Below are 17755 nucleotides of genomic sequence, written 5' to 3'. Positions count from 1 at the left end.
AAAAGGACAGGAAATGAACCTTCGCCCTTTGCTCATATTTTAAGAGGGCTCCAGATATCATGCATCAGAAGCAGAATGTTCCTTGTGTTACCCAGAGTGCCCCACACGGCTACTATTATTGCTGGGAACAGCGGTTGTGCTGTCACTCCCACAAGAAAGCCTGGCACACACACAGAGCCCATTTTGTCTAGTCCCAGGCGCTCGGCTTTTCTAAGGAGTGAGCCCCACCTTGTGGCTTCAGCTGTATTTTATCCTGAACTAATAAAGCCCCCGTGGACTCCCTGCTCATTCCCATTCCGGTGGTTTTGTGGCCAAAAGGAGATGCTTACTGCTCACTGTTCATTCGGGCTCATCCAGACTGAGGGAGCCAAGAGGAAGCAGGGCGCACAGTGGGGACAGAAATGCAGGGCACACAGTGGGGACAGAACGCTGGGAGAAAACACCTCTGTCCCTGCTTTTGGCTCCCCTGAGGAGGATAATAACCTTTTGGCTTTATTTATTAAATGGCTTCTCGAGATTGTGATGTAGAAGTCAGAAGGGAGACACAGAGAGAGTATGATCTGAGTTGTCTATAAAGAGAGGTGGCGTAGGAGCCAGCAAGGCATTCAAGTCCTGTTTTCACCCAAAGGTCTCTATAAAATCACAGGTCTGTCCCTACCTTTATAAAGGTACTATTATGGATTGTTGATTTTTTTAACCACATATTCAGTACCATTCCAAATACCATATAATTAGCCCTTCTAGTGGTCAAGGCATTATTCTATGCCTGAGAACATATATGACTTATTTCCTGGCCTCAAGGAGCCTACCATCTAGAAAGAGAAGATAAATACATAAGACAAATAAGATTATGCTAACTGTAAAGAACAAAGTCCAAGAGCCATGAGAAACTGGAGGATCCAGCTCCATTTCCTGAATTCCCCTGGCAAATTCTATTTTCTTGTTTGTCAGAACTGAGGTCCTGAATAGTGGGTGTGGTGGGCAGAGAGAAACTGAAGAATTGATTAAAAAAAAAAAAAAAAAAAGATATGTATATTCCCTGGGCCAAGCAAGAAGATTCTAATAGTAGATAATCTAGCCAAAAATCCAAATTATGTCAAATCTCTAAGGTTAAATTTCCTCTATAAATTTATCCATGGCCCATTTCATGGCCACTACCCTCCTTTGAGTTATTTTAGCCCTGGCATTCTGCCTCTTGGTCTTTCCCCTTAGCTCTCCCCCATGCCACATGATGTGTCCCTTAATCCCCATCATGCTTTTCAACCCCTCTTCTCCTCCTTGAAACTAACTAAGTCTTTTGGGGTGCTAAGTCCTTTTCAGGATTTAGCTTGCCAGCAAAAAAAACATGCCCAGTCTCATGAGATACTCTCTTTCTATTGGGTAGTGGTGAGTTCCACTGAGTAACTTATGTTTATCCCACTCTATTCCTATTGGATCTCATCAATTTGTCTGTAACCTTTTCCCTAAATAAATCTGCCTTTTGCCAAAGGGAATGGCCAATGGACATTCTTCACATGACCAGACCCCAATATTTGGTGGTTACCATCATCTGGGTAACCTGGGTCTACATCAGCCACATTAAGAACTACCCTGAGTCAGCGAATGCTTGTTACCATCACGTCATCATCCTAGGAACCTCATTATTGGGAAATCCCATCATTCTGCTAGATCTAATCAACCTTGGTCCTACAACTCATCAGAACTCTTTGCTACTCTGCCTAGATCTCTAAGATCTCCACTTAAAGCCACTTCCTCATTTCCTACTCCGGTAGAGTCCCTAGGACTTCTCCGTCATGATCAAGCCCCTCCCTCACTCCCTACCCCCAGCTTCTTTTCCCATGTAGTCTTTCTCCACTAAATCCATAAACTCCATGAGGGCAGGAGCTATTTCTTTTTTTATTTGCATTTGTAACCTCAGCACTAGGTATGCGACTGATTAAAGTAATAAACACCTAGTTTAGTATCTATTCTTACTTTGAAATAACTCCACACCAGAACAAGAAAAAGAGGAGAAGAGGAGAAAGTAACAATAACTCTCTGGGCTGCAACTTTTGGTCAGAGAAGTAAATGATGGCAGATAATTGTCTTGGAGAAGGTTTGTTGTTTGTCGTTCATTCTCAAAGAGGACCATGCTATGGGGGGGGGGGGGGGGCAGTGCCATGACATGCAAGTGAGGGAAGTTCAAGTGAGGGAGGGCTATGCAAGGTCACCTTCCTCACTTTCCCCTCCAGAACAATCTGGATCCACAGGCCAGATATAGAATAGGTCAACTGGAAACAGCCCTGGATATAGTGGGAGAACCTAGTCTTTTTAAGCTAAGATCTTCAACAGGTCTTCAGTTTGACCAAGGCAATATCTAATTAGTGATTAAGGCTAGATAGAAATTGAGACAATTGGAAAAAGTTACAAGAAAGAGAGGAGTAGGACTCAGGCTAGGGCAGCAAATCCCATCCCTTGATTTGGAATGATTTTCAGAAATATCAGATACAGGCTTAACTGAAAATAAGGGCCAAAGTAAAAACCCATAGTAGACATAAATGATCTTTGGCTTTATTCCTTTGCTTCATTTCCCACAGTCCTTTTCCATTACCTCATTAATGCATGATGTGACCCTAAACTCTGGAATACGAAGCTAGTTAAGCAAGCTCCTGAAAGTGTTTCTATACCAAAAATGAACTCCAGAGTAACTGGTCTACTGACCAGTTGTTTGGGTTCTAGATAAGGTAAGATTGTAGAAATTTGTCATCAGATAGGTCAAAGTTTTAGTTTCAACAACTCCCCTAACCTAGAGTTGCTTAAATTTTTTCCATTAGCAACCTCTTTTTATCCAAGAAATTCACTGATAATTAATCATAATTTCTTAATTCCCTCACTTAGTTACACAATATTATATGGGATCCAGAACCACAGTTTAAGAAGTTTTGCCCTAAATTAGAAACAGGAAAACTTTTTTCCACCACGGGTTATTTGGATATTTATAAAATCATTTGCAGGCCATCAAAATTATAAACTTATAAAATTCAAGCAGTGGGAAGTTGTTATGCTGACCCTTCAGCTCATCATCACCTGAGGTTGATAATGCAAATGATTTTGCATCCTGAAGGAGTCCTAGGCAACCTGTGTTGGTGAACTGAAACTAAACCAATGAAAGCATAGATCTCTAAAATACTCGTTCAGACCCACTTCCACACTTTTTTTGGAAAGTCAGCTTAGTAGCATGGGCACTGAATCTCACAAATGGAAGAATCTAGGTTCAGATACTGCCTCTGGCACTTATTAGTTGTGCAGATCACTTTAACTTCTCTGAATTTAAGTTTCTTCATCTGTAAAATCAAGACATGAATAACACTTACCTCCTAGGGCTTCTGTAAGGATCAAATGAGCTTCTGTATATTAAGTGATTTGCCATTTTTAAACTGCTACATAAATGTTAGTTATTCCTATTATTCTATTACTGAGAATAACAAATTGTGACTATATTTCTATTTGAGTTGGAATTAAAATTTCATAGTATTGTAAGCTCAAACATTAAAATTGTCTGTCAAAGCCATAATGATTCAGGAAAAAAATGACTCAATAACTAAAAATTAATTTAATCTAGAGCTGAATAAATACAAGAATAAGCCAAAAAAAAAAAAAAAAGTTCGATCCCATCGAGCATATTCACTCATCTTCACTTAAAGGACAAGATTCCATTTTTGAAGGAATGATGCTAATCAGTCTTGTCAATCATCAACAAGTATTTATATAGTAGCTCCAATGTATCAGGCACTGTGCCAGATGCTGGAAAGAGACCCTGCCTATCTACACCATAGACTGGAAAATTCTAGTTCAGATTTTCTATTTTATTTTTCTAAATAGATGACAAATGTTATTTATGGAAGAAAAAAAAAATCAAAATTGACTGAAACTCCATCTCTGATCTCCATCCCTTGGTAATGTCTGAAATGTTCCCCCCTAACTCCCCTCCAGTATTTGGAAACTGCTTGCCTTCAAAGCTCAATTGAGACATTACCTATTATGTGAAAACTTTGCTGATCCAAACTGCTGATGTCTCACATATGTTTTGCATACATTCTGTATTTACAGCTATGTGTTCATGTTCTCTTCCCTATTTGAAAGTAAGCTCCTACTATTTTGTTTGTATTTTCAGGATGTAGAAAAAGGCCTGTCAGATAATATGTTTAATAAATGTTTATGGACTGGTTGATTAATAGTATCCAGGACTATAGAAGAAATGGGCACATTGTTTTCTGTCCTACACAGATCACATATGGAACACTATATCTAGTTCCAAGTTTAAAAAACAAACAAACAAACAAACTTTCAGAAGGATGGAGGCAAGATGGCAAAAGGATCATTCTAGCTAAACTCTCCCACTATTTTCCATTACAACTTTAAATAATATATCAAATGGAATTCTGAAGGAGCAGAATCAATAAAAGGTCAGACTGAAACATTTTGGGCAATACCAACAGCAGCAGTAGTACTAAGAGCTTTCACTTCTCTAAGACAGAAATGGTCAGAAAGAAATGGCAGGAGATCCCTGTGTAGGAAATGGGGTAGAACTGAGCGCTGTTTAGCAATTCCATTGATCATTATCCAATTCCACATTGCAGTTCGAGGGTAAAGAGAAGTATTAGCACTTTTGGTTACCTTGAGAGAAGATGCTTTTCCTGAGTAAAGATCAGAGGAGCAGATCATACCACCTTCAAAGCACCAAAAATTTACAGCTCCCCTCCACCCTTGCCCCAGAACTAGCTAGGAAAATACTATTGCAAAAAGTCCTGAAGCTTGAAACAGTATCCCCACTGCCAACACCCTGTCCCAGGTGAGCAGAGTTCAATTTTATGCAGTTCAAAATCAAGAAAATCATCTGGAAAAAATGAGCAAAAAACAACCAAAAAACTTTAAAAAGAACATAAAAACTTTAAAAAGGAGGTGAAAAGAGCATAAAAATAGAATTAAAAAAAATCAAATAGGATATTACAGGAAAATTAGGAAAAGCAATGAGAGCAAAGCAAAGGCAAGAAAATTATGAAAAAAGAATTAATAGGTGGGGTCAAAGAGGAGTCCACATAATAAACTCCTTATTATGCAAAATGTGCAAAAATGTTTGTGGCAGCCCTTTTTTGTAGTGGCAAGGAACTGGAAACTGAAGTGGATGCCCATCTTTTGGAAAATGGCTGAATAAGTTATGGTATATGAATGTTATGGAATATTGTTGAGTTCAGAAAGGTTTGGAGAGACTTAAATGAACTGATGCTAAGTAAAGTGAGTAAAACCAAGAGAACATTACACACAACAACAACAAGATTATAAGATGATTAATTCTGATGGATATGGTGATTTAGACCAGTTCCAATGTTCTAGTGATGAAGAGAGCTACTTGTGTCCACGGAGAGCCTGTGGGGAATGAATGTGGATCACAACACTGTATTTTCACTTTTTTGTGGTTGTTGTTTGCTTGCATTTTGTTTTCTTCTCAATTTTTTTCCTTTTAGATCTGATTTTTCTTGTGGAGTATGATAATTGTGGAAATATGTATAGAAGAATTGCATATATTGGATTTCTTGCTGTCTAGAGTAGGGGAATAGGGGGAGGGAGGGAAAAAAAATGGAACATGGCTTTGCATGTGTTTTGAAAATAAAAGGCTTTATCTAAAAAAAAAAAAAAAAAAAAAAAAAAAAAAAAAAAAAAAACTCCTTAAAAAGCAGAATTGGCCAAACATTTTTTTTTTTTTTAATAAAAAGAGAAAGAAGTACAAAAAACACAATGAAGAAAATAATTCCTTAAAAATAAGAATTGGTCAAGTGTAAGGTAAATAACTCCATGAGACATAAAGAAACAATAAAACAAAATCAAAACGATGAAAAAAATAAAAGAAAATATGAAATATCTCATTGACAAAAAAAAAAAAAAAGACCTGGAAAATAGATTGAATAAAGATAATTTAAGCATTACTAGACTAGCTGAAAGCCAAGATAAAAGAAAGAGCCTAAACATCAAATTTCAAGAGATTATGAAAGAAAACTCTTCTAATTGTAAGGACTAAAGGATAAACTAGAAACTGAAAGAATCCATTTACGAACTCCTAAAAGAGGCCCAAAATAAAAACTCCCAGGAATACCACAATCAAATTCTAGAGCTCTCAAGTCAAGAAAAAATGCCAGAAAGAAATCATTCAAATATAGTGAAACCATCAGTTACACACAAGATTTAGCAGCTACCACAATAGAGGACCAGAAGGCTTGGAATACAGTATTCCAAGGGAAGGCAAAGGAGCTAGGATTTGCAACAAGAATAATTTATCCAGCAAAAGTAGATATAATCTTACAGAGGAAAAATTATATATAATGAAATAGAGGATTTCCAGGTATTTATAATGAAAAGACAAGACTTTAGGAAGCCCTGCCAAATTGAAGAGGATTATCAGGATGATAAAAGCTTTGAATTCTTGCCCTCTAAGAATCAGCAGAAGGAAATAGAATTTACCTTAGAAAAGAGAAGAATTAAGGGCATAAGATACATGTTGATGATAGCTGACAACAAGTATTTGAAAGGCTGTTCCCCAGGAGATTAAGACTTAATCAGATTAAACCCGGAGAGCAGAAATAAAAGAAATATGTGTAAATTGTAAAGTGGTAAATCTCAGCTTCAAGTCAGAAAAATGTATGTTAAGGAGGGATATTATTCTTTAGGTACAGTGAACTAGATATTCTCTGAAGCTCTTTCAACTCAGAGATCTGGTTAACTGTATGAGTTTTATATTCTCCACAGCCCTGCCCATACACCTTTGTGCTAATCCAGGAGTTCCAATTTCCCACTTAGCACTGGAAATATTGAAGCATAGTCTGGAAAGAGGAGGTTTCACATCCACCTCTTAAGATTTCTATGATTTTTAATGTTCTTCTCAACAAATCAACCACTATAAAATCAACTCTCCACCTATTCTCTGACACTTTTCCCTTCAAACAAACCTCCTCAGACATTGATTTTTGTATCCTCTGTATAAGATCTAATTGCTAATTCTCATGATACAAATATGAGGAACAAAGAGTTAGGGTTGAAATCAAGTCTCAGATACTTCAGATCTCAAAACATCTCACCTCTCTGCACATCATTTTCATATCCCTAAATCCAGAGAGTAATAGTATCCACCTCATAGGATTTTGATGAGACTCTTGATCACTGGATTTAGGTAAAAGTACAATATGTCATCTTTTCTATGCTTTGGAATAATCTTATTTTTGAGAAATCTTGAAAACAAGCTGAATTACCTTTAAAATCATGTCAACTTATCTCTAGTAGATACTCTATCTCATGTTTCTAGGGTTGTTGTGAGGAAAAAAAGGAGATATTTATAAAGCCATTTGAAAAACTTAAAGCATTCTATAAGTGCCAGTTATTATTATTGCCATTAATTTTTTTTATTACAAGACCAAAGGGACAAAAATTATTTTCAGCTCCATAGATGCTGACTATGAAGCATAGTGGTAAGGAGAGAAGGAGATGTAAATCTGTTATCAGGAGAGAAGGAATGAACACTGAATAGGGGGACACATATTCTAGGGTCAAGTCCGGCTGAATTCCCCAAGGTTGGAAGGTCTTGTAGACTTCTGCAATCATAGTGGCTGAGAAAGAATTAGGTCCCTGTGGTTTGGGGAAAAAAAACTGGTGATAGACCAGTTCCATAGTGAAAAAGTCAAAAAAGAAGACAGATGTCCTAAGAATGAGGGGGTAGACCTCTAACATGATGGACAGCTTCCTTCAGTAGGAATTATGAAAAGAATGGGTTGAGACAATAGATTTAGAGTCAAAAGACTTGGTTTCAAATTTCACTTTTGTCAATTACTGCCTGTGTGACTTTGGACAAGTCATCTGATCTCAGTTTCCTTATCATTAAAATAAAGGAATTAATGTAAGGGGCCCCTTGAAATCCCTCCTTTACAGGTGGAAATCTGTGATCTATGATTTATGACATCACTGAGGGACTGTGATCTGAATGAGGAGAGATTACCCATATTTAGGAATCACGGATCCATCAAAGCACTCTCTTCCCCTATCTTCATATCAAAACTTATCTATCCTGTATCCTTTTCTATTGAATTCATAAACTAGTCTATGTGTTAATACCAGTTCATTTCTCTCTATATACTACCCCACTAGATCATATATTAAAATTTGCATAGAACTTTGTGAAATGAAATAGCTCATCCCAAAGATTGACTAGTAGGAAATTTCTAATACTATTATAGATAGTAAAGGAGATATCAGCAGTGCTGTGATAAGTACCAGCTATCTATGGGACAGTGGATACAATAAGGGCCTGGAGTCAGGGAGACTAAGCCCCCTGAGCTCAAATCCAGTCTCAGACACTTACTAACTAGATGACTCTAGGCAAATCACTTAACCCTGTTTGCCTCAGTTTCCTCATCTGTAAAATGATTTAGAGAAGGAAATGGCTAACTACACCTGTTATCTCTGCCAAGAAAACCTAAATGAGGATATGAAGAGTGACTAAGAACAAGAGGGACTGTCTTGTCCTTCAAATCACATTTGATGTGACTTCATGGCTGCTAATTCAATGTACAAAAATAGTTCAGATGTTATATGTACAAATCCCCAGATGAGAACACCTGTAAGGTATTAAATTACAGGGAAGGGCAAGGGAGAGTTAGTGTTATTTATCATAAAAACATCACTAAATAGACTGTCCATATGTTCAGGGAGGAAAAACCAGAAAACTAGGTTTTTTTTTATTGTCATAGGTGTGGATGTTTTAAAAGAAGACTGCCAAAACAAAGAAAAGGATTTTAGGGATAGATTAACTACGGATACACTAGATGAATGTGCCCTTAAGGGTGTGATCAAACTGATGTATAAATGATTGATTTCAATTCAACAAATGTTTATTAAACCTAGGGTTATGGGAGAGATAAAAAAAAAAAAAGATTAAGTCACACCCTACCTTTGGGGAGTGTGCAGATCAGCAGGGAGAATAAAACATGAAATGACAATGATCCTTGGCACTGGTACACACCACAGAAGAGTCACAGGATTTTATAGTAACACAAAAGAAATAGGAAATGAAAAAAAGACATGAAATAGGTTGTGTTGGAAGAACAGATTAGGAGAAGTATTGTAAAGGACATAGCACTGGAACACAGGTCTTTGAAGAATTGCTGGGATAGAAATGGCAAAATTGGGGGAAGGAAAGACACTGTAGGCAGAGGAAACAACATTGGATACAGGTACAGACAGAGGTAAAAGCAAAGTGTGTATCTGGGTGAATCAACTAGTTGGTTGGAGTGAGCATAGAGGGAGATGAAGTGGGAAAATAATAATAACAGTAGCTAACATTTATACATTATTTACTATGTTCAGTGACTGAACATAGTGTATTACAAATATTATCATATTTGATCCTCACAACAATCATGAAAGGTAGGGGCTGTTATTATCCTCATTATACAGATAAGGAAACTGAGGTAAAGAGAGATTGAGTGACTTGTCCAGGGTTACAGAGAGAATAAAGGTTTGAGCCTGCATTTAACTGAACAGCCTTGAGCAGGATGATAGACAAAATTATAGTTTATCAAAATTACATTCATCAGGGCCAGCCAGATGGAGCACTGGCCCTAGAGTCAGGAGGACCTGAATTCAAATCCAACCTCAGACACTTAGACACTTCCTAGTTGGGTGACTGCCAAGTCACTTAACCCCAATTGACTTGCAAAAAATAAATGAATGAATGAAAAGGTACACTCAGGGGAATATAGAAGATGCATTAGAATTCAGAGAAAATGAGAACAGAAGACAAAGATCACTTAGAGAGTTACTGCAGAAATCCGGGCAGGATGTAGCAAGATATTAAAGTAAGGAAGTGACGAGAAAGATGGGACAGAGGAAAGAAATGAGTAAGATTTTTGCAGAGAATCAACAAAACTATTAGACACAAGCAGGGGGAATGAAGATGGCAAAGCTGATAATACAGCTTAAAGCCCAGGGGACTAGAAATACAGAAACGTCACTAGAAGAGATAAGGAGGTCAGGAAGAGTAGTAGCTTTATGGGAAGAGATAGGTTCAGTTTTACCTGTGTAGAATTTCAAGTGCCAGCAATACCTCTAAATAGATATCCAGCAAACATGCCAAAATATAGAGGGACAGTTTAAGAGAAAAGTCAGGGCTGTAGGTAGAGATCTAGAAGTCTTCTATGTAGAGGTTGACCCATGAGAGTAGATAAAAATCACTAGGAAAGACAGTAGAGACAGAGAGAGCAGGAGAAAATATTAAAGTAGAAACCTGAGAAATGTCTGTATTTAAAAGAGGAAGAAGAAGAAGAAGAAATGGCAGAGAAGTGGAGAAGGGAAAGGAATAAGCAATAATAGAGTGCCTACTAAAGGGCTAAGCATTTTTACAAACATTTTCACAGTTGAACTTTACATCATTGGGAGAGCTATTATTTGAGAATGGTGAATAAGATGAGAAAATGAAAGCAGGTAAAGTTTAAGTATTGCCCAGGGTCACCCGGCCAATAAGTGTTTGAGATTGGAATTCAACTCAGGTCTTCTTGACTCTAAGTCCAGAGTTCCACCTTCTGAGCCACCCCCTGGCTCTCTCCTCATAGAGAAGGTGACAGGAATATACCAAAAAAGTACATATAAGAGAAGAGCTTTCAAGGGAGCGGTAATCCAGTGTCAAATAGTACAAAGAGGATAGGAAACTGGAAAACAGAAAAGACACCAGAGCTGGGGAGTAGAAGAGTATGATGCTATTGGAGGAGGATACTGACAGCTGAGTAATTTCAATAACATTGTGCAAAGGTGGGGGAAGAAGTCAAATTACAAGATAATTGAAGAAAGGGAGGAAGTTGAGGCATGTTAAGGAAGCAGGCAGGTTATTTAATTTATTTGAGAACCCCATTGATCAAGTCAACAAGCAGTTATTAAGCACCTACTACGTGCCAGGCACTGTGCTAAGCACTTTTACAAACATTATCACAGTTGGAACACACAGAAGAGACAGAGAGAAAATGTCCACGAGGCAGATGTGGGGAAAGAGTCAAGAGGAAGTTGAGTTTTTATTGTTTCTTATTTTTAATATAATGATACCAAGGAGCACAACAAGGGTTGCCTGAAGAGGTGAGAGAGCAATAAATTGATAGAATCAATTCTTTCAGGAAAGGAGAGGAGGTAGATGAAAGGTAGGTATGGACAGGTTCATCTTGATAAATATTACCTTGCTTTCTTTTACAGGTTGAATTATGGGAGAAAAACCACTGTAGTTGCCATGAAGTTATGACTTAGCCTGAATCTTAAAAACACCTATCCTGATGATATTAATTTTGAAAGTGCTTATCTCTGTAAATGAATGTTTTCAAAGCTAACACAGAAACCAAGAGCTCCATTATTTATTTATATGTCAAATGGATTTGTAAAAGACTAGTAGTGATGAAATCGCTACTTATTCTCACCTGAGTTGCTTTGTTTAGATTTTAATATGATCATAGTCACTGACTTAATTAAAAGGCTTGTTTTTAAGGTAACAGCTGCTTCCCTGTGATAGGCAAAGTATGAGCATGTCTATTTAACAAAAAGCCGTGACAGACATCTGCCGTCTAGCACAAATCTTTGAAAACGTGTTAAGAAACAGGCAGAAAGGGCTTCAGGAAGCTCAAACCCGGAATTGGCCATGTTTTTCAGAATCCCCTTTTAAAAACAGGCATCTGGCCTGTAGCTCTAACTTTGTCAGCATGGCAGGTCTTTGTCTTATGTTGTATGACTAAGGCAGTAACTGGTAAAAACAACTCATCGACCTTGCAGACCTAAGAGACCTTTCCAAATATTAAAGGGAACAATTTAATAAGTAGTTACATGAAATCAGAAGACCCAATTAGCTTTCCTTTCTCTCATCCAAATAACGCTCCACTGAAACCTGACTGCAAGTCTTTGCAAAAGAGCTTTTCTTGTCAGCAAGATTTCTTCCTTCCTGCCTGTGCTGATGGCAGAAATAGTTTGAATCTGAGAGCACACTTCATTGGGTGCTGAGGACAAAATGATCAAGGCTATTTTGAGGAATCAGAGAAGGGATTAAAATTCACTTTTGATAATTCAAAAAACAAACAACCACCATACATATTTATCAGGATAATAATCAGAACCTGTGATTTTCTTTTAATTTCAATTTTTAAAACAAGTCTAAAATTTGTGGTTCGGTAAAAAAAAAAAAAAAAAAAAAATGCTGGATTTGGAGGCAGAGATTACAGGGTAGAATCCTGGCTTTTGTCCCTTATATTTAGTAAAGTCAAGTCACATAGGGCCCTGTTTCCCAACCACACAATGAAGGGGTTTAACCCAATGACTTCTGTGGAACTGCAAATCTATAATTTATTCAATAGGACCCTAAAATGGAATTTTCTATTTGTTTTCATCTTCTAGAAAGCTAACTTTTATTTTCCTAAAATGTAGAATTCATTATATACACCCAGGTGAACTAGTTCAGAACCTTGATTCAAAGCCATGAATATTGCTTTTCACTGGGAAAACAATGCATACAGACAGGCAGATCAACCAGAAAGATTATTATTTCCCCCTTCAAAAGGGAAATAAAGTTTTAATGACGTGTTTAGTTAGGGCTGGGTGTGTTTATTACCTGAGGATTGGAGAACAATAATCCTGTCTCTTCGTGCTTAACAATGGCCGCATTGCCAGGAATGTTTCTTGCCAACACAGGAACTTCCAGGTCCATTGCCTAAAAATGTAAGAAAGACAGGTGGGCTGATAGTAATCATTTTAAGAACTGTTTGCAGAGAGAAGAATCTAATTTGTAAAAGTGCTCTCTCCTGTTGTCTGGCCTCCAGAACTCCACAGGAATACAGTCTAGGGGATTGTTCAGACATTCTGCTCGTCACATGTTTGAAAGACACCTGAATTTTTAATCACTGTAAGCGGATCTAGAAACCTGGAAAGCTCATAGATGAGAACAGCTTTCTGGGCACCATTACTGAAGTGACACTGAGAAAACCCACCTCTCAGAGGATACATTTTACACTGATTCACTGACAGGTTGGAGAATACATTTTTAATTACCATCATTACTTTCCCTGATGAGTAATTTTCCTCCAGTACAAGCAAGATGAGCGCCATGAGGACTGAACGTGTTTCTTTGGCAGGCAGACAGAATGAAGAAGGGACCTGCAAGATCGTGCTGATTATGCATGGAATAGGCCTTCCCTTCCTAAGAAGGATAGGTGAAATGAGGTAGAAAGGGTTGGATCAATGTTGTCAGGAACATTTTGAAAAAGAGGTATCCAAAACAGACTATCCAAATGATCGACCCAGAATGACTCAAGCAGAGGGAGCCAGCAGAGAGAGCACTAGATTTGGATTGGAAGGGTCTGGGTTTTAATTCCAATTCTGCTCATTATTAGCCCCTGAGCAAGACATGTCATTTCATGAAATCTCAATTTCTTCATCTGTAAAACAGAGATAATCTGACATCAAGGGCAGCTAGATGGTGCCTTGGATAGAGTGCTGAACCTAGAGGTGGGAAGACTCTTTTCTATAAGTTCAAATCTAACCTCAGATATTAAATGGTTGTGTGACCCTGGGCAAGCCACTTAACCCTCGGTTTCCTCATCTGTAAAAATGAGGTGGAGAAGAAAATGGCAAACCACTCCAATGTTTGCCAAGAAAACCCCAGAGTCATGAAGAATAAGACATGACTGAAAAGCACTGAATAAATAAGCCCTGTAATAGCACTTGGCTCACAGAAGGAGCTATGGGCTAGACTTCATGTTAACTGCTTTAAAAGTATCACATCTGATCCTTACAATTGTGGGATATTGATACTATTATTATCTTCATTTATAGTTGAGGAAACTGAGGCAGAGATAATTTATGTGTGCATGTGTGTAGGTCCATGTGTATACACACACATTCACAGATTAGTTTCATTATGAGTGTGTGTGTACACACACATACACATACACACAAGCCAGAGTACATAAAATTCTCTTGCAAATCTTACAATGCTTTACAGAGATCAGCAATTATTACTTTCAGAAAGAAGAGCTAATTCCTGTTTACTTGGTGTCTGGGAATGTACAAATCCACTTTGGAGGCAAACACCCACATTCTATCAGACTTTTGCTGAACGATGGTTTAGGGAATATAGCTAAATTAAATGGCTTGCATTAGGAATTTTGTTCTGGCAATAGCATATGATATCCATAATTCCAGGCAGTAATGAGCTCTCATAATGAAACTGTAATCTGTTTCCAGACATGTCCAGCCTTATAATCTTAATATGCAAATTCCATTAGTGGATAACTTTAAAATCCCAATTTCTCAATAGGACTCTATGCCGAATGGTCCTTTTAGATTTCGGCTGTACTCCAAAAGAATCCACCTACTTTCTAGAATTTGACAATAGAAAGTCATGCCTATGAGGGTAGAATCAGGGTAGATAGCCTATAAATATAAATTGGCAATGAAATAGTGTGTCCCTCAACTTTTACTGCTCATTAGCCAAGAGCAGTTTTCCAATGACATTTGACATTACCTTTTTCTTTCTTGGCTTTCTTATTCAAGAAAGGAAGAGCTTTCTTACTCAAGGTCAGGTTAGGGTAGGTGACCCCACACTCTGATGATCTAAGATTCTGTGAAAATTTCAAGTCATTCCTTTTCCTCTTCAAATAAGTTTCCAGTAAAAGTAAAGCTTTACACCTGTTCGCAATGCTTTTTTTCATTTGTTAAAACAATAATTTTTCTCATAGGCAGCAGATGAGAACAGAACAGTATTTGGAACCACACAAAGCTCTGTCGGTTTAAATTCAGTATTTGGTGTGCATCCTACTACTTGATAAAATTTATATTGCTTAACTGTGTCTTCAAAACATGTGATAGTATTTCAAAGTCAAAGATGGTTTCCATAGTTCACTAAAGAGATATTTTAGCTAATATCCAGCTGTTTCCCTTCCACCTAACCAAAAATGAAATTTTGTCTGATGCAAGGCTCTCTTAAAGAGAAATAAGTTAACAAATGGAATTTTATTTCTTATATGTCTTTCTGGAAAATATATCTCACTGAGGGACCAAGAGATTACTTCTTTCAGAAGTTAAAAAAAAAACAAAAAACAAAACACTAAACACTTATTCAATGAGTAAGTATGTTGGATGAGTTCATTTTAATTGTGTTTGCCCCTAGGTTTTTCATGCCCGATTTAATTAAAAATCTAGGGCCAAAGATAGGTTAAGAGTTTTAAGAATACAAAAATCAACACTTTAAAGCAGTGAGACTAGCCCTTGCCTTAAAAAGAAACGAGGTTTGACAGCAATTCACTAAATTGTTCCACTGAAATGATAGTGGACTGCCACGTGATATGTATGTGCTAGCAAATTACTTGAATTCTATCCCTTCTCTCAACAGAATGAAAACTGATTTTTTAAAAAGGGGAAATATATTTATATATATAAGATATAAATTCAATGAAAACCTGATAACTGTTATTGCAAGAATTTATCTTTTCAAGGTTAAAACAGGTAACTAAACATTTATATCAACAGCTACAACTAACAAACAAATTCCAAAACACAGTGAAGATTAAACACTAGACTGTGGGCCTTGGAGACTTTTGGACTCTTAACATCACGCTATATGTGAATACAGGGAGGAAACCAAAACAACAAGTAATTCTGACTTATGGAAAATTTCCCTATCATTGTATAAATGGAAATGGGTGCGCTACTTCTGTCTTTTCCATTTTGTTCTATTAAATGGCATCACATTCAGGGAAAATATCAGATGAACAATGTAGGTCAGGTCTGCTATGCAGAAAAAAAAGGGACTGGCTTATTTTTTTTCTCCCTGCTTCAATTCTACAGTTTTAGGAACACTGAGCTCTGGTAAAATAACAGAATGTCTTTCAGATCTTAATGTAAGGGTAACTGGTATCCAACTGAAGAAATAGAAGTAAGGTAGAAATACTTGTAATAAAATAATAATCCACCAAGGACTGATGCAGACATAATGGAAAATATAAAAGGGAACTATAAAATACAATAGCAAGAAGTGCATTTAGAAAAACAGAAAATAGGATGCATATGGGCAAAAGATGAACACTTCCCAGGAAGGTTTTTAGAGGGGCTTGTGTGAAGTTGGACTTCATGTCCTTCATCCAGATCTCACTCAGTGCCGAGAATTGATGATTTAATCTTTTTGACTTGTGCTTTAATATACTACAACATTTTATATCCAAGTTAATAAATATTTGAGAGCCCTTTATGGTAGATTAGAGAAGATGAGCCAAATAGGACTCATATGCAATTGTACGTTACATTTACAATATGACATAAGCATAGTCCTGGAAGATTTCTAAAGTGATGGGTTTATTTATCTGATACCCAATGAAGAATAGTTGCTGACTTTCCACCCTGAGACCTTCCACCCTCCAGGATACCAGAACATGTTGAACTAAAAAATAAAGCATGGAAAAAAGCTTGCTGTTAAGGAAAATACTGGTGACTTGCCCCACGCCACCTCTCCCCAAGGTATAATAACTGAAATTTCTGTAGCACCTAAGGGTTTCCTTCCATATATAATCACATTGACGCTCATATATCCTTTAAAATAACTAAAATTGGTGCAGCCAGATGTTTGGGGGAAAGATTTTACTGTTATATAAGAAATATTTTTTCTGACAGATGAAATTCAGGCTAGATATAAGATGTAATTATGCTCCTCTATATGAAAGTCATTTTGCTAAAGTTATAGCACTAGTGTTTAAGAGCAAAACTTTTTTTTTTTAATTTCAGTATTGCACTATCCATCATCTATTCTTCTGGCCTATAAATAGTGATTCCTCAGATGTGGGGAGCACTGGAAAATCCACAAGGTGAGATCGCACGTATTACACACAATTTGGCCCAAAGAGATGAAGCTATAGTGTATTCTAACATAGCTGACTATGGAAATATTGAAAAGGTTCATATATGAATCTTATCACACCTTCACCCAAGCTACACGAGCACATAGGAAGGCCTTTCCTGCTGTCTGCTTGAAGCCCAGTGTACATAACTACAAGATCAACCAGACCAATAACTACTATCATTTTCCCTATCCAACCAATCATTTTTTCCCCAGATTTTCCCTGTACTACTCCCCTGTCTTATCTGTCTCTGTAGACAAAAGAAAAAAATGAAGGAATATTTCTATTAGAAGCACACTGTTTTCACATTTGAGTTCTTGCTCATATCTCTTAAGTCTGTTTCCTTCCCAAAAATATTTGCAGGAGCAGAGAGGCACTATACACACTCCTGGTTTTATTTTATTTTGTCCCTTAAAAAGGGAAGTAGCAACAAGAAATGAAATGATTTATTTAAAATACCAACTATAGAAAAGCTCCTTCTGGACTCCAGAAAATACAGCATTACCCTCCCAGTTGTGAAATGTGCAGAACTTTATTGACAAAGACTTCACTTCTATAAATAAGTCAAGGAGTGATGGGCAATTTCAGGTTCCCACATTCGAAAGTAAAAGGTTATATAATTACCTCCAGAACTGCAGCTGACATTCCTTCTGAAATGGAGCTATTTACAACTGCAAAGCAATTTTTCACAACAGCATAAAGATCTTCTGAAGGCATCTCCCCCATCAATTGTACCCCAGCTGTCCTAGAAATTAAACACATCATGAAAAACATGTCCTTTAAGTTTCTTGTAGGGATAGGAGGGCAAGGGGAGAAGACACAGG

General features: G+C 37.2%; 1 protein-coding gene across 2 annotated transcripts in view; it reads right to left on the bottom strand.

Moving 5' to 3' along the window:
* Positions 1 to 17755, bottom strand: part of GLT1D1 (glycosyltransferase 1 domain containing 1) — a 105371-nt gene that overhangs the window by 11083 nt on the left and 76533 nt on the right. For both annotated transcript variants that reach the window (XM_074299447.1, XM_074299455.1), the window contains exons 10-11: positions 17556 to 17676; positions 12656 to 12754 (exon numbers count right to left, since the gene is read on the bottom strand). In XM_074299447.1, coding sequence (XP_074155548.1) covers positions 12656 to 12754; positions 17556 to 17676 — 220 coding nt within the window. The remainder of the gene's footprint in view (positions 1 to 12655; positions 12755 to 17555; positions 17677 to 17755) is intronic.

The sequence above is a fragment of the Sminthopsis crassicaudata genome, chromosome 1 (genome assembly GCF_048593235.1).
Source record: "Sminthopsis crassicaudata isolate SCR6 chromosome 1, ASM4859323v1, whole genome shotgun sequence".
Classification (NCBI taxonomy): Eukaryota; Metazoa; Chordata; class Mammalia; order Dasyuromorphia; family Dasyuridae; genus Sminthopsis; species Sminthopsis crassicaudata.
This window is presented reverse-complemented; position numbering and strand designations above follow the sequence as displayed.